The sequence below is a fragment of the Pseudorca crassidens genome, chromosome 8 (assembly GCF_039906515.1).
Source record: "Pseudorca crassidens isolate mPseCra1 chromosome 8, mPseCra1.hap1, whole genome shotgun sequence".
Classification (NCBI taxonomy): Eukaryota; Metazoa; Chordata; class Mammalia; order Artiodactyla; family Delphinidae; genus Pseudorca; species Pseudorca crassidens.
The window spans coordinates 46,266,147-46,288,721 of NC_090303.1; the positions used below are offsets into that span (position 1 = coordinate 46,266,147).

The window sequence follows — 22,575 nt, forward strand, 5'->3', positions numbered from 1 at the left end:
ACCTAGTGCTCCAATGAAAGGAATAAGTTGGAATTTGGGAGCTGTTAGCATGTAAGTGGTAGCTGAAATTATAAACATCAGTGGTATTTCAAACTGAAAATATAGAAGTTCAGGGACTGAGATCCTGATCTCTAACATCTCAAATTATAATATGAAAATACACCCCTTTAATTATCACCAAACGGATGTGTATACCCCCATTTCTTCAAATTTTTCAAAAACATACTTGGCTGTCATACCAGGACTAAAATGTTAACTCGACTATATTGTTTCACATTTCAAAACTGCAGAAACACCTCTTCAGTATAATCCAGGGGGGTAAATTCAAATGCCAGGCAGATAACTAAGAGTGAAACCAGCCGAGTCTGAGACAGGAGTGAAGGAAAGTGCAGGCTTGGTCTAAAGATGGCACCTCTAGGGAGGGGGGAGATGCCCAGCGAGCCACGAGGAGGAGCCCTTCACCAAAACAAGGCTTCTGAGGAACCAGTGAAAGAGCTTTGAAAGGTTTTGAGCTGGGAAAGCCTGGAATCAGATTTGCATTTGCTGTTATGGCCAAAGTAAAAAAAAAAAAAATAACCATCACTAAAAAAATTAGGACAAGGCTGAGGCTACGGTTAGGGCATCTTCCCACTGACTCCTGGCCACCACCCAAGATGGTCCCAACGCATCTAGGAACCTCTGGGGAATGTAAATTGAAGATGTAAGGCTGCCTCTGTCTGAAGGTCCCTCCCTTTGATGCCTGTGTGTGGGACCATGGGCCTTGGACTCAGAACTCCTGCTCTCACTGTCACCCAGGCCTCTTGGAGAACATTTTAGCTGAAGTATGTGTTTTATACTATTTCATCCTTTCTAGTACTTTTTCCAACTTATTTGCTTTTTCAAAATGAAACTAGCAGGCTTTCTAATTATAAAGGTAATTTCTATTTTCTATGTGCAAATAAGTTTTGTACATTCTTAGGAAAAAAATATGGAGAAATATACACCAAACCTAATAGTTGTTCTTACCAGGAAGCATGACTAGTTTATATTTAATTTATGTTTCTTTTGTAGTATTTGCTTTTTTCTAAATCAAATATCATATATTGTTTTACAATAAAAAATATTTAAAAAATTTTTAATGACGTATACTTGATTTACAATAAAGAAAACTGTATGTTCCTGTGTGCTGTGTTACTTTCAGGTGTATAGCAAAGTGATTCAGTTTATATATATATTACTTTCAGAATCTTTTCCACTATTGAACATAGTTCCCTGTGCTAGACAGTAGGTCCTTATTGCCATCTATTTTACATATAGTAGTGTGTATCTGTTAATCCCAAACTCCTAATTTATCCCTCCCCTACCCCCTTCGGTAACCATGACTGTTTTCTGTGTCTGTGAGTCTGTTTCTGTTTGGTAAATAAGTTCATATGTATCATTTTTTTAGATTTCACAAGTAAGTAATATTATATGATATTTGGCTTTCTCTTTCTGACTTACTTCTTTTAGCATGATAATCTCCAAGTCCATCCATGTTGCTGCAAATGGCATTATTTTATTCTTTTTTATGGCTGAGTAATACTCCATTGTACCACAACTTCTTTATCCATTCACTTAGGTTGCTTCCATGTCTTGGCTATTATAAATTGTGCTGCTATGAACATTGGGGTACATGTATCTTTTTTAATTAGAGTTTTCACCTTTTCTGGATATATGCTCAGGGCTGAGATTGCTGGATCAGATGGTAACTCTACAAAAATAAAGATTTAAAAAAAAATTTTTTTTAAGTACCTTTGGCAGCTCCAACCACTGTTCCATGAAGGGATGTGGGCCCAGTGTCACCAAGTCTGATTCTTCAAGACAAACTAGAAATCCAACTATTATGTAAAAACCTAGTATTTAAATGATAGCAACAAATTCAAAAAGTTTTTAAAATACTCTGCAGACTGAATAAATCCTCTTCAAACTGGATTTGGCCTTCAGGTGTCAAAGTTTTAGACCTAGTTTAATAGCCTAAATCTAATCAGAATAAGGAAAAACTGTAAAAGACTTCGGAATTTAGTGGCTATTACGGCTAGCACGTCTGTCCTGGTTATCTCCACCTCTGTTTATCTGACTCGGTTATGTTACAACTCTGTAGAGACAGTTGATAACTTGCAGAAAATTGATAGGCATACAAATAATCCCTATCCACAGGATGCAATAACGCTACCCTAGGGACAGTGACCAGTTTTGCAATAATTAATAAATTCAACATTCCCTTATTTGACTGTATTGTGTGGTGATACTTTGAGTTTTCTTTTGAACCAGTTGTAATATACTACTAATTTCTTCCTTAACTGATGAATTAATAAGTCTCTGACAGATTTTTATTTGTATGAAGGAGATGATTTTGTCCTCTTTTAAAGTGTATCCATTACCTTCAGAGTACCAATTAGGATTACCAAAATATTCTCCCTCTGTTTTTCCATTCATCTGGGTTTTTTATCTTTGAAAGTTTGTGATATTGGTGTCATGGGTGAGAGGTACAGGCATCTAAGAGGATAAGCAAGAGGGGAGCCAGGAAAGACATTTCAACTGATGTCGCAGATGAGCTCCCAGAACAGTTTGAAGGCCAATGAATTAATGCATTAATAGAAATTTTATTTCCGTCTGTCTGATTTTTGCTCAGAATCCTACCCACCCTCGCCAAAAAAAAAAAAACCACTCAGGAAAGAAAATAAAAACAAACTGAATCTTGGATCTACAGCTGTTTTCCAAACTGTAGGTCTCAACCCTTTACTGGAAATAAACTCAATTTAGTGAATCATGACCAGATCTTTGAATAGAATGAAATAGGGGGGGGGAAAAAAGAGGAAGAGAAAAAAGAAAGGAGAAGCAAAAAGTTTATCAGAGAGTGTCACATGTGGTAAGTAATGTTTATGAACTTTGGCTTGTGGGTGCATGTACTAGGTCCTGACATGAAATGTCACATTTCATGTTTAGGTTGGAGACAAAAAAGTTTCAAAGACACTAATCCTACTTTGGTGCTCACACACTCCCTAAAAGAATTTTGTAAGATCATGTGCTCTCTTGTACATTTTAAGTTGACATCTAAACCTTTACACTGAAAATTATAGAGAATGTAGTTTCTAGCATATTATATTTATATGTTGAAATAAAACAACTGTATCATTCTTTTAAATTTATCTCATGTAATCTAAACACCACAGCATTTTAATATCCACCATTAGCCATTTTAAAATATATAAGCAAGTTCCTTCTTTTCTAACAGCAGGAAATTTGACATTGTTCTATTTTCTCCTTGAACTCATATTTCCATTTCATTTCCACTGATCTGGGGTAGCTCAGAGATGCCCTCAGAACACTAGTGCAGCTTTTACAACAAACCCAGATGAATACAAAGCAATGGTGACAATCTCATTTTTAAGAGAGTCTGTCTTCTAAGTTATCACTCCTAACCTTTTCACTTGTCACCTAACTGGAAAGTGGTATCGTGAACACATATAACAGGCGTTAAAAATTGAAGGTACATGATTTAATAAAACTCACTTCCCTATATGACTATATAGTTGCTTTTAGCAAACTGAGACATTAAACATGTATTATTTTCAGCCAAAACAGAACATCTAAAATACTTAGAAAGTCGGAAGACCTCAAGCTACAAATTGATGATTATAAAGCATAGGCAAGGGAGGGTTCTAGAAGAGTGCAGAGGAGCTCTGAAGAACTTCACAGTATAGATTTCAACAGGGGTGAAGCTGGGATTTTTTTCCTTGAATTTATAGTTTTTTACTTTTTTTTTTTTCTATTCTTACAGTTTAAATCCTTTTCTTATTTTAGTTTATATTAAATTAAAGGCAGGAAAAGCTTTTCAGAAATGGGACACGTAGGATTCAAACATGAAATCCTTAAATATAATACAGGAAATCCTAGGTTAAAAGAGTACTGAAGGCAATGGGGGGAGGGGGTTGTAGTTTATCGCCTCAACTTGATGACTTTTAACACTTGGCTTTATTTGCCATGGACAGCAACACCGGGTTGCATTTGATAATCTCAACAGCCAGCTACTCCTCATTCCCATGCAAGATACCTACAACCAGGAACCGTTTGCAATCTTAGTTGTCACCATAATAATAAAATCCTGCTATCATGGAAGCATTACATGATCTGGAATTACTAATTTTCTCTAGCAGAATAATTTTTCAAGCACATGATAAAGTTATTTTGAAAAGTCACAAGTTGGCCCAAGAAAATTTTAGAACAGAACCTTCTTTCTTCTCAGATCCCTTTTTCATCACTGAAAATTGACAGTCTCACTAAGGTAAAAGAGACCCCAGACAATTTTACTCTCCCCTCCATTTCTCTGTAAATTATCACCCCTCAAAGTCTCTATCAGAATCATGGGAAGTTTTGTGTAGTTTTGCTGCTGTTGTTGGATTTGGGGGTTTTGTTTTCCTTTTAATTAACTACCCTATTATTTTCAGAATCAAGAATGGTAGCCTGGCAATGATAAAGACTGACTGCTTTTTCCAATACTGTCTCTTACTCATAAAATGAAAAATAGGATAGCATAAAAAAGTCTCCACTGATTCTACTAATTTAGGGGAGAGGAAATCACCTATTACATTAGACCAGAGTTTCTCAACCTCTTCACTCTTAGCATTTTGGACCAGATAATTCTTTGTTGTAAACTACTCCTCTGTAGATAGGTGCAATCACCTAGTATGTGATGCATTCTAGTCAGAAGCCATCTTAATTTCAAGAGGTTTTATTAAAACAAACAAAAACTTCCCTCTTTTTAATGCAGGACGTGCAAAAAACATTCTTTTTTTTCTAAAGAAGGATGTTAAATAGTGTGAAGAGATATAAGCTTAGAAGATAAAGTTGCTGCCTTTGAGAGCTTATAACAAACCACGCTTATAAGTTATACCATTTTGGTCTCATTCATTGACGAAGAATGTAATTTAAAGGCTTTAGTGTTATCCCGACTCCTCTAAATTAATGACACAATTAGATATTTTTATGTTTTAGAAAAGTTACAAGTATAATTCTACGTAACTGTCACACAAAAAAATTTGATTTTGGCTTAAATAACACTGATACCTACCAATAAAATACTAGTTTCTAACCACTGTGTTCAATGTTGTAAATCTAAAATGAAAACACACCCTGAAAAAGACCCCAGACAACTCTAACAAAAGCATCTCTTCACATGAAACAAATACCTTAGGTGATTTACTTAAATAGGTGATTTATTTAATAAAGTCGTAAGGAAGAACGAAGTAGACCAATTGTGAGATCACCCCTCTTTACAACTCTCTATAGCACAGAGAAACGGAGAATTTAAAAAAATAAAATAAAGCATTATTCAGTGTGGGTCTTTAAATATCTCTATTTGCTCACTGAAATACATCTAACACACAACAGGAACCATTACATACATCTTCCAAAAAAACTCACTCCTCAATTGCCCATTAAAAATCTACATCATTCGACTTCCAGTACAAACTAACTGCATCATCAAAAGTATTTCCTTCCTAAATAAAAACAAACTTCTAAAATTCAGTCGTTTGTTCATTTGCTCACTTTTTAATTCATTCAACCAACATGTTTTGAAGGCCAAATACTAGCCAGGCACAGTTCTAGGCCCTAGAGAACAACATCAAACAAGGCAGTTTCTCCAAATTCAAGGAACTATCTAATCTATTTGCTGCCTTTTGGCCTGCCTCTCTACCACCTCTCACAAGGCCAGTGGGCACAAAGCATGGTGCCGAGTCCTGTGTAAAAACAGCACGGGCCAAGCAAGCGGCTAGCAAGTTGTTAACAGTCTACTCAAATATTGTTACCTGTCTGAAGACTTGCTTCAGACTCCTGAGTAAATAAGAAAGCTGACTGTTTCACCTCCTCCCAATTTTTCATCAAAATGCACATAAAGAAACATGAAAAAAATTGGCAATAACTATCAACCATATGCCAAAGTCTGAGTCAAATGTCCATGAACTCCACAATCAGTGGGGATTGACCAAGAAGCACAACTGACCAAGAGTTCATTACTGTGCTCTCTGCCACATGCTACATCTTCTGAAATCCTATCCAAGGATGAATGAATGAATAAGCAAATAGACAAGCAAACTATTACAACAGAGAGTGAACCACGAAGATGGAGAAAGTATTTCATCCATCCCCATTGCCTGAACTTAATTCTAAAACACAGCTGTATCTACAAGAAAAAAATAGGCTACCAGACATCCCACTGCATGGGAATTCTTTCTAAAGTCTGGCAAAATTGGATTCCCTCCCTTGACCCTCCCCTTCTCCTGGGAGATCTTCTACTTCCATTCAAATATGATAGTTTTGGCCTTGGCAAGCAACAGGGAAAAATAAGGAGGGAAATGGTTTATAACTGCCCAAGGAAGACTTTGTAAAACAGGGTCCCAGACAGAAAAAGCTCCATGAGCAGAACACAGGAAAAGATATCTACTTTCATGTTTGAAGAATTACAAACTGCTCCTAATTCTCTAATTCATTCAGAGATCTCAATGGTCTGAGCCACGGAAGACTCAATCTCGGCCTGGCAGACCCACACATGATGAGTTTCTGTTAGCCACTGTGAACTGAACAAGCCAAGGAACGTGTGCAACCACCTGTCTTCCAGGACTAGACACAGACACAAGAAGCTGCCTGCAATAGAAAGTTCAGTGAGGAAGACGAAAGTAGCCCGCTCCCCCAGTCTCTGCTTCAATGAATAAACATAAGGAATGGAAAATACAGACTGAAAGATCAAGAGGAAAAATATCTCCCTGACGATAATTTTCCACAAGAAACTGTTGAACAGTATAGACAACATCTTGGTAACACTCAAATGGTTGTAAGAGGACACAGTCTCTTCCATCCAGGCTGCTGAGCAGAGCTGGGCAAAACATACCATCACCCAGATGCTTCAGGATTCTCACTCTCAGACAAGCCCACACACTTCCTTCCTTCTGGGGAAGCACCCTGGGGTTTTCTTCCACCTTTACTAACATCGTTCATCATCACTAAGATGTCCAGCAGATACTTTAGGACAATTTGCTCACGCTACTAACAGTTATAACTTACAATTTATTATTTAAGTACTTAGTGTAACCAGGCACTGTGCTCAGGGATTTACATATGCAAATCTTATTTAATGCTTAAAATAACCCCATGAAGCTTTATTATCTCCCATGTTTATACAGAAACTGAAGCTCTGACAGGATAATTTTTCCAAAAGTCACCTAAGTATCAAGATTTAATCTAGGTCTATATCCTTCACCCTGTGCTGTAGTGCTTCAGTGTCCAAGGCTGAGTCATCTTCCCAGCACACATGTCCTACTCTACTCTCTATCTCAGAAAAAAGCATGGTGGTCCAAACAGCTGCTAGAGACAGAACCGTAAGTGTTACCTTAATTTCACCCTCTCCCTTTCATCCACTCTCCCCCACCCACTAAGTCCTGCAACCCCATGATATCTCATGAAACTTTTGGTTTCTCTCTATTCCTACTGCCCCTACTTGGGTTCAGCTCACCAACATCTCCAGTTTGATTACTGCAAGCCCCTTGGGTGTCTCTCCAACATAGTGGACCCCGCTATGTTCCCAACATCTTTGTACCCAATCCTCCCCAAGTCCCCTTCTACACCATAGTTGTTTGGAAGATGTATGGCCAAGTGACTAGAGCTGGCAAATTAGATTCTCCCAAGAGCCGTTCACAAAGTTTGGGGTAACCATGCAGATCTATGTAAACAGTGAAGCAACAATTGCTCGGCTGAAGAGAAAGTGGTCTCAAAAGAGACAGAGAGATCAGCTCGGTGCTTTGTGACCGCCTGGAGGGGTGGGATAGGGAGGGTGGGAGGGAGGGAGACGCAAGCGGGAAGAGATATGGGAATATATGTATATATATAACTGATTCATTTTGTTGTGAAGCTGAAACTAACATACCATTGTAAAGCAATTATACTCCAATAAAGATGTTAAAAAAATAAATAAATAAATAAATAAAATAATAAAAAAAAAAAAGAGACAGAAGACAGTCTGGATTCTGAAAGCTTTCCTCTTCATGGCTTCAGTGCCTTATAAGGCTAATAAACCTTAGGCTAGTCAAGCTAACCCAAAATAGTTCTAATCAGTTTCCTTTTGACCTAAAAGTAAACTGGCTAGAAGGTGGAGACAATCCAAATGTACCCAAAATAACGAGTGGATAAACAAAATATGGTATTTACTACATACAATGGACTATTATTCAGCATTAAAAGGAATGAAACTCTGATACATGCTACAACATAGAAGAACCTTGAAGACATTATGATAAGTGAAATAAGCCAGACAGAAAAGGACAAATATTGTATGATTCTACTTATATGAGGTACCTAGAGTAGTCAAATTCATAGACTGTATAATGGGCAGAGAGTTTTAGTATGGGATGATGACAAAGTTTGGGAGATGGATGACAGCAATGGTTGTACAATAATGTGAATGCACCTAATGCCACTGAGCCATCCAATTAAAAATGGTTAAGATGGCAATTTTTATGTACATTTTACCACAATCAATCAATCAAAAAAAAAAGTTAAAGCTTGTTTAAAAAGGTCATGTTACTTGTACCAAAAGCACCTTGATCAGGATATTCCTAGACATTCATCATCATGAAACCAGAATACTCAACCTAAAATGTCAAATTGATCACTCCCTTTCCAGCGCTCTCCTCCAGCATCACTATTAAGCTCAACTCCTTGGCATGGCATATAAGGAAGACATTCCAAATTCTGGTCTCTACTTAGCTTCATCCTTAATTCTCGCCACTCCCCAGTTCCCTACTATACCTTCACCAAGACCTTGTTATCCTCAACAACTAACAGAATCCCCACATTGGCTATCTAAAAGAGTACTTGTGGTAATGTCTTAAATATAAATATGTATTTTTAATGTATGGCTAACCCAATAAAAGAATAAAGAAAATCTATAGAAGCCAGAAAAGAATCTATAAATCCACAAAGGTATATGCAAATACTAGAGTTAACATTTTCCCTGTGGCCACTTTTGATTTCTAATGACTAAAAGCCTGAGTTTTAATTATCCATGTCCCACAGGGAACAAGGACAAAGTCTGTGGCTAAACATCTTTGGAAGAAGGAAACAAAGATCTTCTCTGGAGTAAAATACCCTCAAACTAAACCTCAAAAAAATCAAAAAAGTTCCAAGAAACATGAATTCATAATCAAAAAATACTGTACAAATAAAGAAATAAGCCACAGTAAGCAAGAGTCAACAGAATCAAAAAACTCTACAGAATCAGACCCATCAAGACTGTGGGTATCAAAACTAGACCATAAACAGACTTACTTTATATTCTGTAATATATGGAGAAATAAAGGGAGACCTAAGACTATGACAAAAGAGTATCAGTAAAAACTACTAAGATTTGTAAAAAGAACTAAACAGAACTTCTAGAAACAAATAAAAACTAGTATTGAAATTAAAGCAAATGACTCACAACTGCATAAAGAATTAGTAAACTGGAAAATTAGAAAAAATTATCCAGAATTCAGCACAAAGAATCAAAACCACTGAATTCTAAAACAGAGATCAAGAGCACATGAGGTCCTTCCTACTTCTAATCAGAGTTTCAGAAGGAGTTAGAGAATAGGAGAGAAGCAATATTCAAAGAGATAATGGTTGAAAATGTCCAAGTGCTGATAAAGACAAGATCATCGGATTCACAAAGCACAACATATTCAGCAGAAAACTAAATAAAAGAACTCCTCATCAGGATACATTATACCGTAAAACTGCAGAATACCAAAAACAAACTGAAGATCAAGCAGATAGAGACATGAAAGAACAAAATCACAATTTAAAAGAAAAGCAAATATTATAAGAGTAAAATCATATCAGAGTAGTCTTGAGAGAAATTAATTGTCCATTTAGAATTCTATGTAGATAGATAATAAACCTATCTTTTGAAAACAAGAATGAAATAACCATATTCAGAAAAACACAAACTGATGGAATGTACTGCCAACAATTCTCACTGAAAGAATTTCCGAAGAAGGTACCTCAAAAAAAAAAAAAGGGGGGAGGAAACAACAGAAAAAAAGTTGAGATGTAAAAATAAATAGTAAGTAAAAAATAAATAAATAAATAGTAAGTGAAGAAAATGATACATATATGAATAATTCTAAGCAAATATTAACTGTATAAGATAATAATAATGCCTAATTTGTGGAGTTAAAAGGAATCAAGATAGAACTAAAACTCTAGACAACAGCATACAATTGGAAAAAGGTCAGTGGAGTTGTAGGTTCTTGTCTTGACACAGAGTAAAGTAACTTTAGACTTTAATGTGTTTGTTAAAGCGTGACCACAAAATATTTTATTAAAGAATATGTAACATTCAAACTAATACAGAGGAATAAAGTGGAATTACCGGAAAAAAATAAAAAGTCAATTCAAAAGAAGGCAAGAGAGGAGAAAAAAATAAACAACAAAAAAAAAAAGCAGAACACACAGGAAGCACAAAATGACTGTTAAAATGAATCCAAAAATATCAGGAGCCACAATCAATGTAAATGGACGAAAGATAGAAAAACTAAACCTCTAGCTATAGGCACCATTTACACAAGAGAAACACCTAAAACATAAGGACCCAGAAAAGTTGAAAGTTATCAGGCCAACGCAGACACAAATACCACAAGGGTCACACAGTATAAATATCAAATAAGGTGTACTGGCGATAACATAACAAGCACAGAAGTGGCAAAGCACTCATGACCCACCACACACTAGTGTTCCCAGAAAAAAAGAATCCAGCTTCCACATAACCATTCCAGACTTCACATTATACTGCAAAGCTATTGTAATCAAAATGGTGTGGTACTAGCACAAAAACAGACATAAAGATCAATGGAAGAGAATAGAGAGCCCAGAAATAAACCCACACACCTACAGGCAATTAATCTTCAACAAAGGAGGCAAGAATATACAATGAAGAAAAGAAATTCTCTTCAACAAGTGGTGTTGGGAAAGCTGAACAGCTACAAGTAAGTCAATGAAATCAGAACACTCCCTCACACCACATACAAAAATAAACTCAAAATGTTTTAAAGACCTTAATATAAGACATGGCACCATAAAACTCCTAGAAGAGAACATAGGCAAAACATTCTCTCATATAAAATGTAGCAGTACTTTTGTAGATCAGTCTCCCAAGGCAAAAGAAATAAAAGCAAAAATAAACAAAGGGGAACCTAATCAAACTTAAAAGCTTTGGCATAGCAAAGGAAACCATAAACAAAACAAAAATATAACCTATGGAATGGGAGAAGATATTTGCAAATGATGTGACTGACAAGGGGTTAATATCCAAAATATACAAACAGCTCATATAACTCAACACTGAAAAAACAAACATCCCAATCAATAAATTGGCAGAAGACCTAAATAGATATTTTTCTAAAGAAGACATACAGATGGCAAACAGGCACGTGAAAAGATGCTCAAAATAGCTAATTATTAGGGAAATGAAATTCAAAACCACAATGAGGTATCACCTCACACCTGTCAGAATGGCCATCATCAAAAAGTCTACAAATAATAAATGCTGTGGAGGGTGTGGAGAAAAGGGAACCCTCCTACACTGTTGGTGGGAATGTAAATTGGTGCAGCCACTATGAAAAACAGTACAGAGGTTCCTTAAAATACTAAATTAGACTACCATATGATCCAGCAATCCCACTCCTGAGCATATATCCAGAAAAGATGAAAACTCTAATTAGAAAAGATACATGCACCCCAATGTTCATAGCAACACTATTTACAATAGCGAAGACATAGAAACAACCCAAATGCCCATCAACAGATGACTGGCTTAAAAAGAGGTGGTATGGGGTTTCCCTGGTGGCACAGTCTTTAAGAATCCGCCTGCCAATGCAGGGGACACGGGTTTGAGCCCTGATCCTGGAAGATCCCACATGCCGCGGAGCAGCTAAGCCCGTGCTCCACAACTACTGAGTCTGGGCTCTAGAGCTCGCGAGCCATAATTACTGAGCCCACATGCTACAACTACTGAAACCTGCACACCTAGAGCCCGTGCTCCTCAACAAGAGAAGCCACCGCAATGAGAAGCCAGTGCCCCTGCTCGCCGCAACTAAGGAGAAGCCCACGAGCAGCAACGAAGACCCAACACAGCCAAAAAATAAGTAAATTTTTAAAAAAAGAAAAAAGAGGTAGTATATGTATACACACACACACACACACACACAGAGTAGACGATTACTCAGCCATAAAAAAGAATGAAATACTGCTATTTCCAGCAACATGGATGGACCTAAAGAATATTATACTAAGTAAGTCAGACAGAGAGAGACAAATACTATATGACATCACTTATATGTGGAATCTAAAAAATAAAAAAATTAATCTATATACAAAACAGAAACAGACTCAGACACAGAAGACAAATTTATGGTTATCAAAGGGGAGAGGGAAGCAGGGAGGGATAAATTAGAAGTACGGAATTAACAGATAGGAACTACTACACATAAAATAGGTAAGCCACAGAGATTTACTGTATAGCACAAGGAACGATATTCAGTATCTTATAATAACCTACAATGGAAAAGATTCTGAAAGGAACATAAAACTCAGTCACTTTGTACACCTGTAACTAACACAATATTGTAAATTAATTATACTTCAATTAAAACAAATAATAAGAATCCAGCCTCCACACATTTGGGCAATTCTGTCATAATAGAAGCTTACTGCTTAAAGAAGCGCCTTGCTGGGAAGGAGCTGCTGGAGCCCACAGGCTGGTATCAGTCTGCTCCTCCTTTGAGCTGAGACCTGCCAGGTCAGCTCTCTGATAAGCCACCAAAGAGATGAGGAAATGAACATCCAAGCTCATGAGTCTTGCCTCCCTTAGGTGAAGTACTGGAAGGAAAAAGAGACAGCAAACAAATTCTAACAAAAAGAAAGCCGATGTGTCTACAGTAGTAGCAACAAAATTAACTTTAAGGCAAAAAGCATGATTTGAGATAGTCACTACTTCATCGCACCATTTTATTTCATAATCTTCATCTTGTATGTAGTGAAAACCAAATCTTCAAAAAAATATAGCACAAGTCATCAGAAGTTCAAGGAGAAACTGCCAATGCTACCATTTGTAATTATCTCTATAATTGAGACATTAATCAGACAAAAGGTAAGAAAATAGAAACAGCTGAATACTGCAATTAACAAGTTTGATCCAATAACTGGAAAACACAATTTTTTTTCCGAAGAATACATGAAACATTTGCAAAAACTTGATGTCTTAAAGCAAGTCTCATACTTTCAGAGTTAGTATCAGACAGACCATACCATTTGATGATAATGTAATTACACTAGAAATTAACAGCAAAACAACTTTAATAAATAAAACCTATATATTTGGAAACAAAAATAACCCTTGAATCAAAGAAGAAATATGCTGTAAACTAGAAAATATTTAAAACTTAATGATGATGAACACCTACTTATGAAAAACTTGTGGGGTATGCTTAAAGCAGAAGGTACAGGTTACTATACCAAACCCAGAACGTTTTACAGGTGAGTTCTACCTAACAGTCAATGAACAGGTATCTCCAAGTTTACACAAAATCTAGAGAATAGAGAAAGCACTCCATAACTGATTTCATGAGACTACTCTAATGCTAATAATACCAAAATCTGACAAAGATTATATACAAACAAGAAAAACTACAGGCCAGTCTCACTCATGAACATGAATGCAAAAATCCTAAACAAAACAATAGCAAATCAAATCCAGGAATACGGAATAAAAGATATCATAACCAAGCTGTGTTTCTTCCAGGAATGTGTTATTCACCACTGAAAAATATATTCCTCTCAATCATCTCAAGGCAAAAAAAATGCATTTGATCAAACTCCATAAACACTCAGTTAAAACTTTTATCAAACTAGGAATAGAAGGGAAAGTTCTTAACCTAATAAGGAGAACTCCAAGGTGTAAAGGACTTCCGGGAGCTGAGTCCCATGAAGGTAGACCCTTTTGTCTGCCCACTTCTTTGCTGCTTGGAATGGGGACTACATGGCTGATGTTCTACCACCTACCCTGGTCTATGAGGTGATGTGGATCAACTGGAATTCTCCTACACTCCTGACAGGAGGATAAATCGGTACCACACCATTTACGAACGGCTACACGCGTGATAAAACTATACAGAAAAGCTTAGGGTGCTTAACACAAAGTTCAAGAGAGTGTTTCTTTCTGGCTGGTAGAGAGGAGGACTTAACTGAGGATGCCCACCCCTAATGGTGAAGTTCCATTTCTTACTCTAAATGAGAGGCCCACATGGGCTCATTTCATTTCTCTGGAAACTATACCTATCAGCTATATATACTCTTCTCTGTGCATTAGATATCACGTAATAAATTTCACGTGACTGAAAAAATATCCAAGAAGCTATTTTAAATTATCTTCTTGCTCATCTCCCTGTTTAGAAAAAAGATGCTCTTGTAGGCAAAAGTGGTTTTTTAACTGTCATAAAACAGTGCTATTAGCGTCTGGTGCTTTAAGGGCTGCTCTTTAAAAAACAGTTGCTATTAAAGATATTCATGTGTACTCTACCCTATATAATGCAATCAACTTGGTTTCCAAACCCTGAAGTGCAGAAGATGTTAAGGCTCTGCACGGAATATAAAAGAGGCTCTGCTCACTTGCACCGACAACCACTTTTTTATGCACCAACTGACATGCACCCTGCATCTGCTAACGAAATCCTTCAGATGTTTCAGTGACAGCAACATTAAAAGGCAAATATATTTACATAGATGCTAAGTGCTAAATAAACACGGAGAGATGCAAACTATCATTTAATCACGGCACATCAGATTTCCATCTTAAATTGCCGCGTGACGTCTCAAACAGGAACTTCTTAGCTTAAGGCAACTGCGGGACTAAACTGGAGACTCTAGATAGGCACCTGAATTGGCTTTAGGCAAACTGATGGACTCGGTTTCCAAAAACTAATAATAACCCCCCCCCCCCGATTTTTCTTTTTCCAATTTCCGGAGCACCGTTGGCAGGTTTTTTTAATGAGCACTCATTCGGGAATATCGCTGGCAAGGCAGGTATCAAATCCCGGAAGATAAAGCCCCCCAAATCAACAGCCACATGAGCCAGCAACAGATTCAAGAATCCCCTCAAATCTCCTTCAAACGCGTTATCCTCCACGCCTCCTCATCTCCCCTCCAGAGTCCTGAGGTGTGGAAAGCAATAGGGAAAAAGATTCCTGGGGAGTTAAGAAGAAAGAGTCCGTAAATCATATGCACAAAACTCAGTCAGCTGGGACCTTGCCATTGAGTTATCTAACCTCCTCATTCTGCGGTTAGGTAAATCATGTCTCAGGAAGAAACGCACCTGCTCAGAATCTAACAGCCATTTAAATTCGTCTCCTCTCCTAGCCCAGTGGTCCTTCCCTCACCCCCTCCCAAATGCTTCAATTCGTTGCTAACAGTGAGGTGAGAAAACCCGCACCTCCACAGTGTGGCCAGAATGTCGGGGCTAAAAAGGGTCATAGAGGTAATGGGGTCAGGCCCCTCCTTTCACAGGTGGGGAAACTGACGAAGGAAAGTAACGCAGCTGGGGCGGTAAATCAGCGACCCTCTGCCACCGAGCAGCAGGAGCTTCACAAAGGCGATGAAAATCACTGGCGACCCCACTTCTCGTTTCCAGAAGGGCGGGGGTCAAAAAGAGACCCGCTCCCTAGGTTTCATTCAGCAAGAACCCCGCGCTTCCCAAGCAGAAGTGGAAGAGGGGAGGCGGGGAAATGCTAACAGCTGGTGGCGCAGCACCGAGAGTGCCACGGGGGAACAGGTACCCACTCCCGCCTCTCTCTTCCGCAACAGAAAGGCTGGGGCGACTCCCGCGAGAAGAGGTACCTGAAGCTCGCGCCGCAGTCCCCCGCCGCACCAGCACAGGAGCCCGCCACCCTGCTTCCGGGGTTAAGTCGCGGCGGGGAAGACCGATACTTCAGAAGGGAGCCTCAGCCCCGCCCCATCCAAGCCCCGCCTCCACGTACGCTTCACGGAAGACTCAGGTAACTTCCGGGACGCCGCGCGTCACTAAGCAGCCTATTCCCCACTTCCGGACGGGTCCTTGCCTTTTTCTTCGCTTTCGGGGTACTGCGCGATTGCTGTCGAGATTTCCGTGCGTTTGATTGGTGGAGCGAGAGTGCTGGCCTCCGCCGATTGGTTTCGGAGGAATCCGCCCCGTAGACGTCCGTGGGGCGCACAGTCTCAGTTGTCCGCTAGTTTCCTGCCGGCTGCTGGCATTGCGTTGCAATCATGGTGGACGTGATGGAGTCGCCGAAGGCGCGCATCAACGCCAGCATGCTAGCTCAGTTCATAGACCAGCCCGTTTGCTTCGTAGGGAGGCTGGAGAAGGTGCGCACACTCACCACCCTGGGCTTCTTGGGGGAGGGGCCCGTGACAGTCAGGGTGGCGGCCTCAGGGTATGTAACGGAGGGTGAAGGAGGAGGGACAGCCTTATAGCATCACTGCGCTCCCCATTGCTTTATTTCTCACAAGGGAACTTTTTGCACACTTTTTAACCATTGCAGCCCAATTTTGGCGCTTCTTTTAGGACGCGGAATCGCGACGTTTTCGAACGCGCTCCTTTCTAAATTCTAGCGTCCCACCCTCGTTTGTATTTACTTAAAGGAAATTATAGACATAACTCCATCTACTTCCTGGTTTTTTAGTTACCCAGATTTGACAACTAGTCCAGTTTTCTTGTTTCCTTCTTTTATGCAGTTTCCTCTTTTCTCAGACTTCGTTTTCTCGTTGAAGTCTCTCTTCTATAAAACATTCTTTGACTGTACTTCACGGATCCAATACCAGTCTGTTACGTTACCCCATTATTAGAGTGCAGCCCTTCATCCTGCTGGTGAGAAGCAGGCCCAAAGTGTCGGGACCAGGGAACCTAGAAAACTTTTGTATAAAGGCTTACTAGTTTATTTCAGTCACATATCTTCTTGAAATCGGTGTATTCGGACTTCACAGATAGGGAAATTGGTTAGGAGTAGTGTATGGTTCAAGGCCTCAGTAAGTAGCAAAGCTGTCATACAAACCAGATCTGACTGCACTCTGCCGCTTACAGGACTAGAACCTAGGTTTTCTGACAACCAGTTCTCTCTTTACTTCCTCATGCCTAATTTTTAAAAACATATCATCTGTTTTAGATAATATGGACTCTTTAATTGTTCTTAGCATAGGGTTGCCAGATTTAGCAAATAAAAATACAGGACACATTTGTATGGAAAATGTTTGTTGTTTATCTGAAATACAGATTTAACTGAGCATCGTTTGATCAGGTATGTATGGTAACACACGATAATGTGAACCAGTTAAACTGTTCAAAAACAATTGCTTTGTGTGCATCGATTAAGTAAGTTTGGGTCAATCTGCTCATCTTTTGTCAAACTTTTAATATTTTTATTTTTCAGATTCATCCCACTGGGAAAATGTTTATTCTTTCAGATGGAGAAGGAAAAAATGGAACTATTGAGTTGATGGAGCCTGTATGTTTAAGTATTAATCCTATGTATATTATCATTAATTCTTCATCTTGTTTTGGTTTGTTGCTCATGTTTCTGATTCTTGGAGTGGATGTATGAAGGACCAGCTTATCAAACTTCCCTCTCTAAAATCAAATATTTGTCCTCTTCTTACATTATATTTCCCTTTACATTTCTAACCAATGATTTTTTTGGCTCTGTTATTTTTTTAATACACCCCTTAAATGCTGGGTGACAATTCTCATTCCTTATGAAAATTACATAAGAAAAATCTTCCGTTTAAATCACTTTTTCCTCCCTCAAGAGTTTTACATTTTTAAAATTCGGTTTTCTACTTTTGTTTACATTTATTTTCAGTTGTCACTTATTTGTTTTTACACTTTATGTTTATTTTACTTAAAAATATTTTCTTGGTCTTTTATGAAGACAGATCTGTATGCTGTTTGGTTATTGGATGCAGAACACACTGTACAAATGTAGTTAATAGAAAGTTCCTTTCAATGGGTCCTTTTAAACAAATTACTCCTTGTGGAAATGCTGGACATTCTCAGTATCTTTAAGTGATTTTGTCTTCAACTTAAACATTTAACTGTATCTTTGGACCCGAAGCCACTGCTAAAGGTAACAGGACTAGTGACATGCTAACAGTAATAAGTACTCAAACGTTTTTTAACAAGTTATAATTCCATTCTTGCATTGATAAATTTTAAAATGATTTTGCTACATGAAATGAAAGATAAGATTAGTAAACTGTAGAACAATTTTCCAAGTTAATTATCAACTGAAAATGTGATAACACCAAGTTGACATTTTGTTCTTTGTGTTAGCTTGATGAAGAAATCTCTGGAATCGTGGAAGTAGTTGGAAGAGTAACGGCCAAGGCAACCATTATGTGTGCATCTTATGTGCAGTTTAAAGAAGATAATCATCCTTTTGGTAAATAAAACGTTCTGTAATTCATGGAATTAGGTGGAAAACAATTTTATTTTTAACTTGCTATATCTTGGTCTTGAGTTTCAGTCCTGCTACGTTTTCAATTTCTATAGAATTTCCTGATCCAAAAGGAAAATGGTAGGACATTTTGGCCTGCTTCTAAACAGTGCTTGTGTATGTAGGAAACTCAACAAAGATTAATTAATTAATATTTGTGGAAAGAAAAATTTTTTAAATGGGGTAAACAAAAATAATGTTAATAGTTTTGTTTGATTTTAATATATAGATTAAAGGCATCAAATAATGCATAGCACCTAAAACACAACCAGGCAAGAACTGTGCCTGTACAATGGATGTCAAAATGGGTGGTCTCCTATACTCCATGTCTTTTATTTTTTGGAGCCATAGTTAAATAAATATGATGATCTATATCTCAGTTTTAGGAAATGGATTGTGAAAACAAGTTGACCTCTAAAAGGGAGAGAAAAGAGAAATAGGTATAACTCTTTAGATAGTAATTGATGTTACAGCTTTCCACTGTAGATTAAATGTTTGCTGAACTGTTTCTTTCAGATCTTGGACTTTACAACGAAGCTGTGAAAATTACCCATGAGTTCCCTCAGTTTTTTCCTTTGGGGGTTTTGCAGTATGCTTGAACTTGATGAATTTTTTATGATTGCCAATGAGCTACATTGAAGATTATTAAAGGAGGCCCCTGCTATTTAAAGGAGAGACTCCTGTGATTTTTAATACTGCTATTTGTTCTCTTTTTAATTTCATTTACCTAACGTTATTAGATAGTCCAGTATGGCATTTTCAACAGAACTGGTTTATTGACAGTTCTCACCTAAGTCCTCATAAAGAATCATTTCTCTGGCATATGGTCAGATTGGATGCAAGAAAAAAGCAGCTGGCTGAGTTTAGTTTTCTGTTTCATTAATAAAAGTTTAAATGATACATATCGTTGGTCATATCATTCTTATTCTTCTAGTCATCTATTCAGGCACAAACTTGGAATTTCATAGCTGTAAGGTCAGGACTTAGACTTACCAAATGAAACCCTGGGCCAATTGTGTTAAGAATTTACTTGCTACCTCATGAATTACACCATGTTAATTACTTCCTTGACACTCTGAAAAAATGATTTTATTAAAACAGCAAATAGAATCCAACATCTTACGTAATTTGTGAGTACCTACATTAGTCAGTGCTCTCTAGAGAATCAGAACCAATAGGATATATATGGATATATATATATATATATATATATATATAAATTGTTATGCAGATTGGCTTACATGGTTATAGAGGCTGAGAAGTCCCAGGATCTGCCATCTGCAAACTGGAGAACCATGAAAGCTGGTGGTATAATACAGTGCGAGTACGAAGGCCTGAAAATAAGGGAAGATGATGGTGTAACTCGCAGTCTGAAGACCTGAGAACTGGAAGGACACTGGTGTAAGTCCCAGAGTCTGAAGGCCCGAGAACCTGGAGCTCCAGTGTCTGCAGGCAGGAGAAGATGGACATTCCAGCTCAAGGAGAGAGCAAATTTGCCCTTCCTCTGCCATTTTGTTCTATTTGGACTCTCAACCAATTGAATGATGCCCACGTACTTTGGCAAGGGCCATCTTTACTCAGCCTACTGATTCAGATGCTAATCTGTTCCAGAAACACGCTCACAGATACACCCAGAATAATGTTTTACCAGCTATCTGGGTATCCCTTAGCTCAGTCATACTGACACATAAAAGTAACCATCATAGCATCTCTTTCTCTGGATTTTAAAACTGAGCATTCACTAGGCCAAAAAAGGGATACCTGATCATGAAAACAGTTGGTGGAATCATTTAATTTTTTTTTTAATTCTTTTCAACTGTCATTATCCTTAATATGAATTCCTACTGACTTGTACTTCATACCACCAAGTACCATTGGGAGTGAGCAGGCACGGGTGTCACAAGGGTAGGACAGTAATACAGAGTAACTGGTGTCCTATGTGGCCACAAGTTTTATGGCCTGACCCATTTTCTTCAGTGAGGAAATAAACTAATTCTAAATCCATTTAGGTTGTAAATTATACCAGAAATATTTATTTTAAATTGGTACCATCTTCAATTTCAACTTTCATCGCAAAATATTCTACAAATTACTTAAGCAACAGAGCTACTCATGGTAAAGCATTTTATTACAGGAAGTAAAGACAATCGTAATTGAAATTTAGGTGTAGGAGGGACATCAGCTAATCTCAATAACACAGTGTTATCTCCAGTGCTAGAGAAGGGGTCAGTCCTCAATTGTGTTAACCTCGGAAAACTCAGTGCTATTAAATGTTAAAGGTGTCCTGTTTGAAACCTTCCCTTGAACTACTATGTTCAGTAAAGTGGACTAAATGACTAGGGTACCTTGCTTTCTGACAAGTGAATCCTTTACAGTAATGATTTATGGTGCCATTTCTCTAGCCCCAGCCTCACCTCTGAGCTGTTCAACATCTGCACTTGCATGTCCCACCAGCGCTTTAGCTTGAATGAGTGTAGTTTGAATAGATGCAGCCCCCCTGCCTTGTGTTCCCTGACTTTTTAGTAATAATTTTTTAAAGATATTTCACATATATAATTCACCTATTTCAAGTGTACAATTCTGTGGCTTTTAGTACACAGAGTTGTACACCCATCACCACAATCAATGTTAGAACATTTTCATCACCCCAAAAAGAACTGTACCATTTACCTGTCATGGCCCAGTCCCTACACCACCACTACCCGCTCCCTGGCCCTAAGAAGCAACTAATCTACTTTCTGTCTATAGAGTTACCTGTTCTGGATATTTCATATAAATGGAATCACATATGGCCATTTGTGACTGACTGATTTAGCATAATGTTTTCAAGGTTCATCTGTGTTATAGCATATATCAGTGCTTCATCCCTTTTTATGGCCAAAAGTATTCCACTGTACGGATATACCACATTTTGTTTATCCATTCATCAGTTGCTTTACATTTGGATGGTTTCCACCATTTAGGTATAATGAACTATGAACATTCATGTGTAAGTTTTTGTGTGTACATATTTTTTCTTTCTCTTGGGTATATACCTAGGAGAGGAACTGCTGTATCAAATGGTAAATATGTTTAACTTTTGAGGAACTACCAGACGGTATTCCAGAGTGGCTATACCATTTTACATTCCCAGCAGCAGTGTTTGAGGATTCTAATGTCTCCACATCCTCAACACTTATTATCTGACTTTTTTATTATAGCTATACTAATGGGTGTGAAGTGATTTTGATTTGTTTCTTTTAAAGTTACCATAAGCCACTCTGTTGGCCAGAAAAGCTTGAATTGGCCACAAGTTTCACTTTTTCACCTTTTCACTGCCACTGCCACTACAAGTTCAGACAATTGTCATCTCTCACTTGAGCTATTCCAACAGCCCTAAATATATTACTGGACTTACTGCTTCCAGCCTCTTCCGATCACCCGGCCAATAGAGTTGCGTTAAACATCGATTGTACTACAATCGATACTACAAAGTTTAAAAACCAGAGAAGTGTGAATAGGGGAAAACTTCCTGGAAAGCTTACAGTGGAGAAACCTGGCCAATATGACCTTAATGAAGTGAACAAGGCTAACACCACCAATGATGACATGTGGATAAATCGTGTGCCCTCTGATGGGATAAGAAAGGCGCTTCACCTTTGTGCTATTTTTTCATACATGCATAATGCCAATCTAAGCATGAGAAAATATCAGACATACCCAAATTGAAGGGCATTCTACAAACTGATCAGTACCCCTCAAAACTGTCAAGGTAATGAGGAAAGACAGAATCTCACAGAGCACAGAAGACTAAGGAGACATGACAACTAAATGTGATGTGGGATCATGGACTGGCTCCTGGAACACAAACAGGACATTAATGGAAAACAGGTAAAATCTGAATAAACTCTGGAGCTTAACTAACGTACCAACGTTGGTTTCTTAGTTTGGACAAATGTACCAGGATAATGTAAGGTAACATAAAAGGAGACAAACTGGGTGAGGGGAAGAACTCTATCTTTGCAACTTC

At 38.0% G+C, this 22,575-nt stretch overlaps 2 protein-coding genes across 4 annotated transcripts in view; one reads left to right on the plus strand and one right to left on the minus strand.

The window, feature by feature from the left end:
• UMAD1 (UBAP1-MVB12-associated (UMA) domain containing 1) overlaps positions 1–16,198 on the minus strand; it is a 247,208-nt gene extending 231,010 nt beyond the window's left edge. Inside the window, exons 1-2 of one of the 3 annotated variants that reach the window (XM_067746323.1) lie at positions 15,940–16,066; positions 12,760–12,927 (exon numbers count right to left, since the gene is read on the minus strand). The gene's annotated coding sequence lies outside the window, so the exon portion shown is untranslated. The other 2 variants (XM_067746322.1, XM_067746321.1) reach the window with 2 other exon arrangements.
• Positions 16,199–16,204: 6 nt separating this feature from the next.
• RPA3 (replication protein A3) lies at positions 16,205–19,466 on the plus strand. The gene is made up of 4 exons (XM_067746324.1): positions 16,205–16,443; positions 17,505–17,579; positions 18,404–18,512; positions 19,083–19,466. The coding sequence occupies exons 1-4, from the start codon at positions 16,345–16,347 to the stop codon at positions 19,163–19,165; spliced, it is 366 nt and encodes a 121-aa protein (XP_067602425.1). The 5' UTR covers positions 16,205–16,344; the 3' UTR covers positions 19,166–19,466.
• Positions 19,467–22,575: the final 3,109 nt, after the last annotated feature.

Excerpts from the sequence above, each read along its gene's own strand:
- RPA3 (XM_067746324.1), top strand. The coding sequence starts at position 16,345 with ATGGTGGACGTGATGGAGTCGCCGAAGGCGCGCATCAACGCCAGCATG. Across the intron at positions 16,444-17,504 it reads TCGTAGGGAGGCTGGAGAAG|ATTCATCCCACTGGGAAAAT; the intron begins GTGCGCACACTC and ends TTTATTTTTCAG. Across the intron at positions 18,513-19,082 it reads AGAAGATAATCATCCTTTTG|ATCTTGGACTTTACAACGAA; the intron begins GTAAATAAAACG and ends TGTTTCTTTCAG.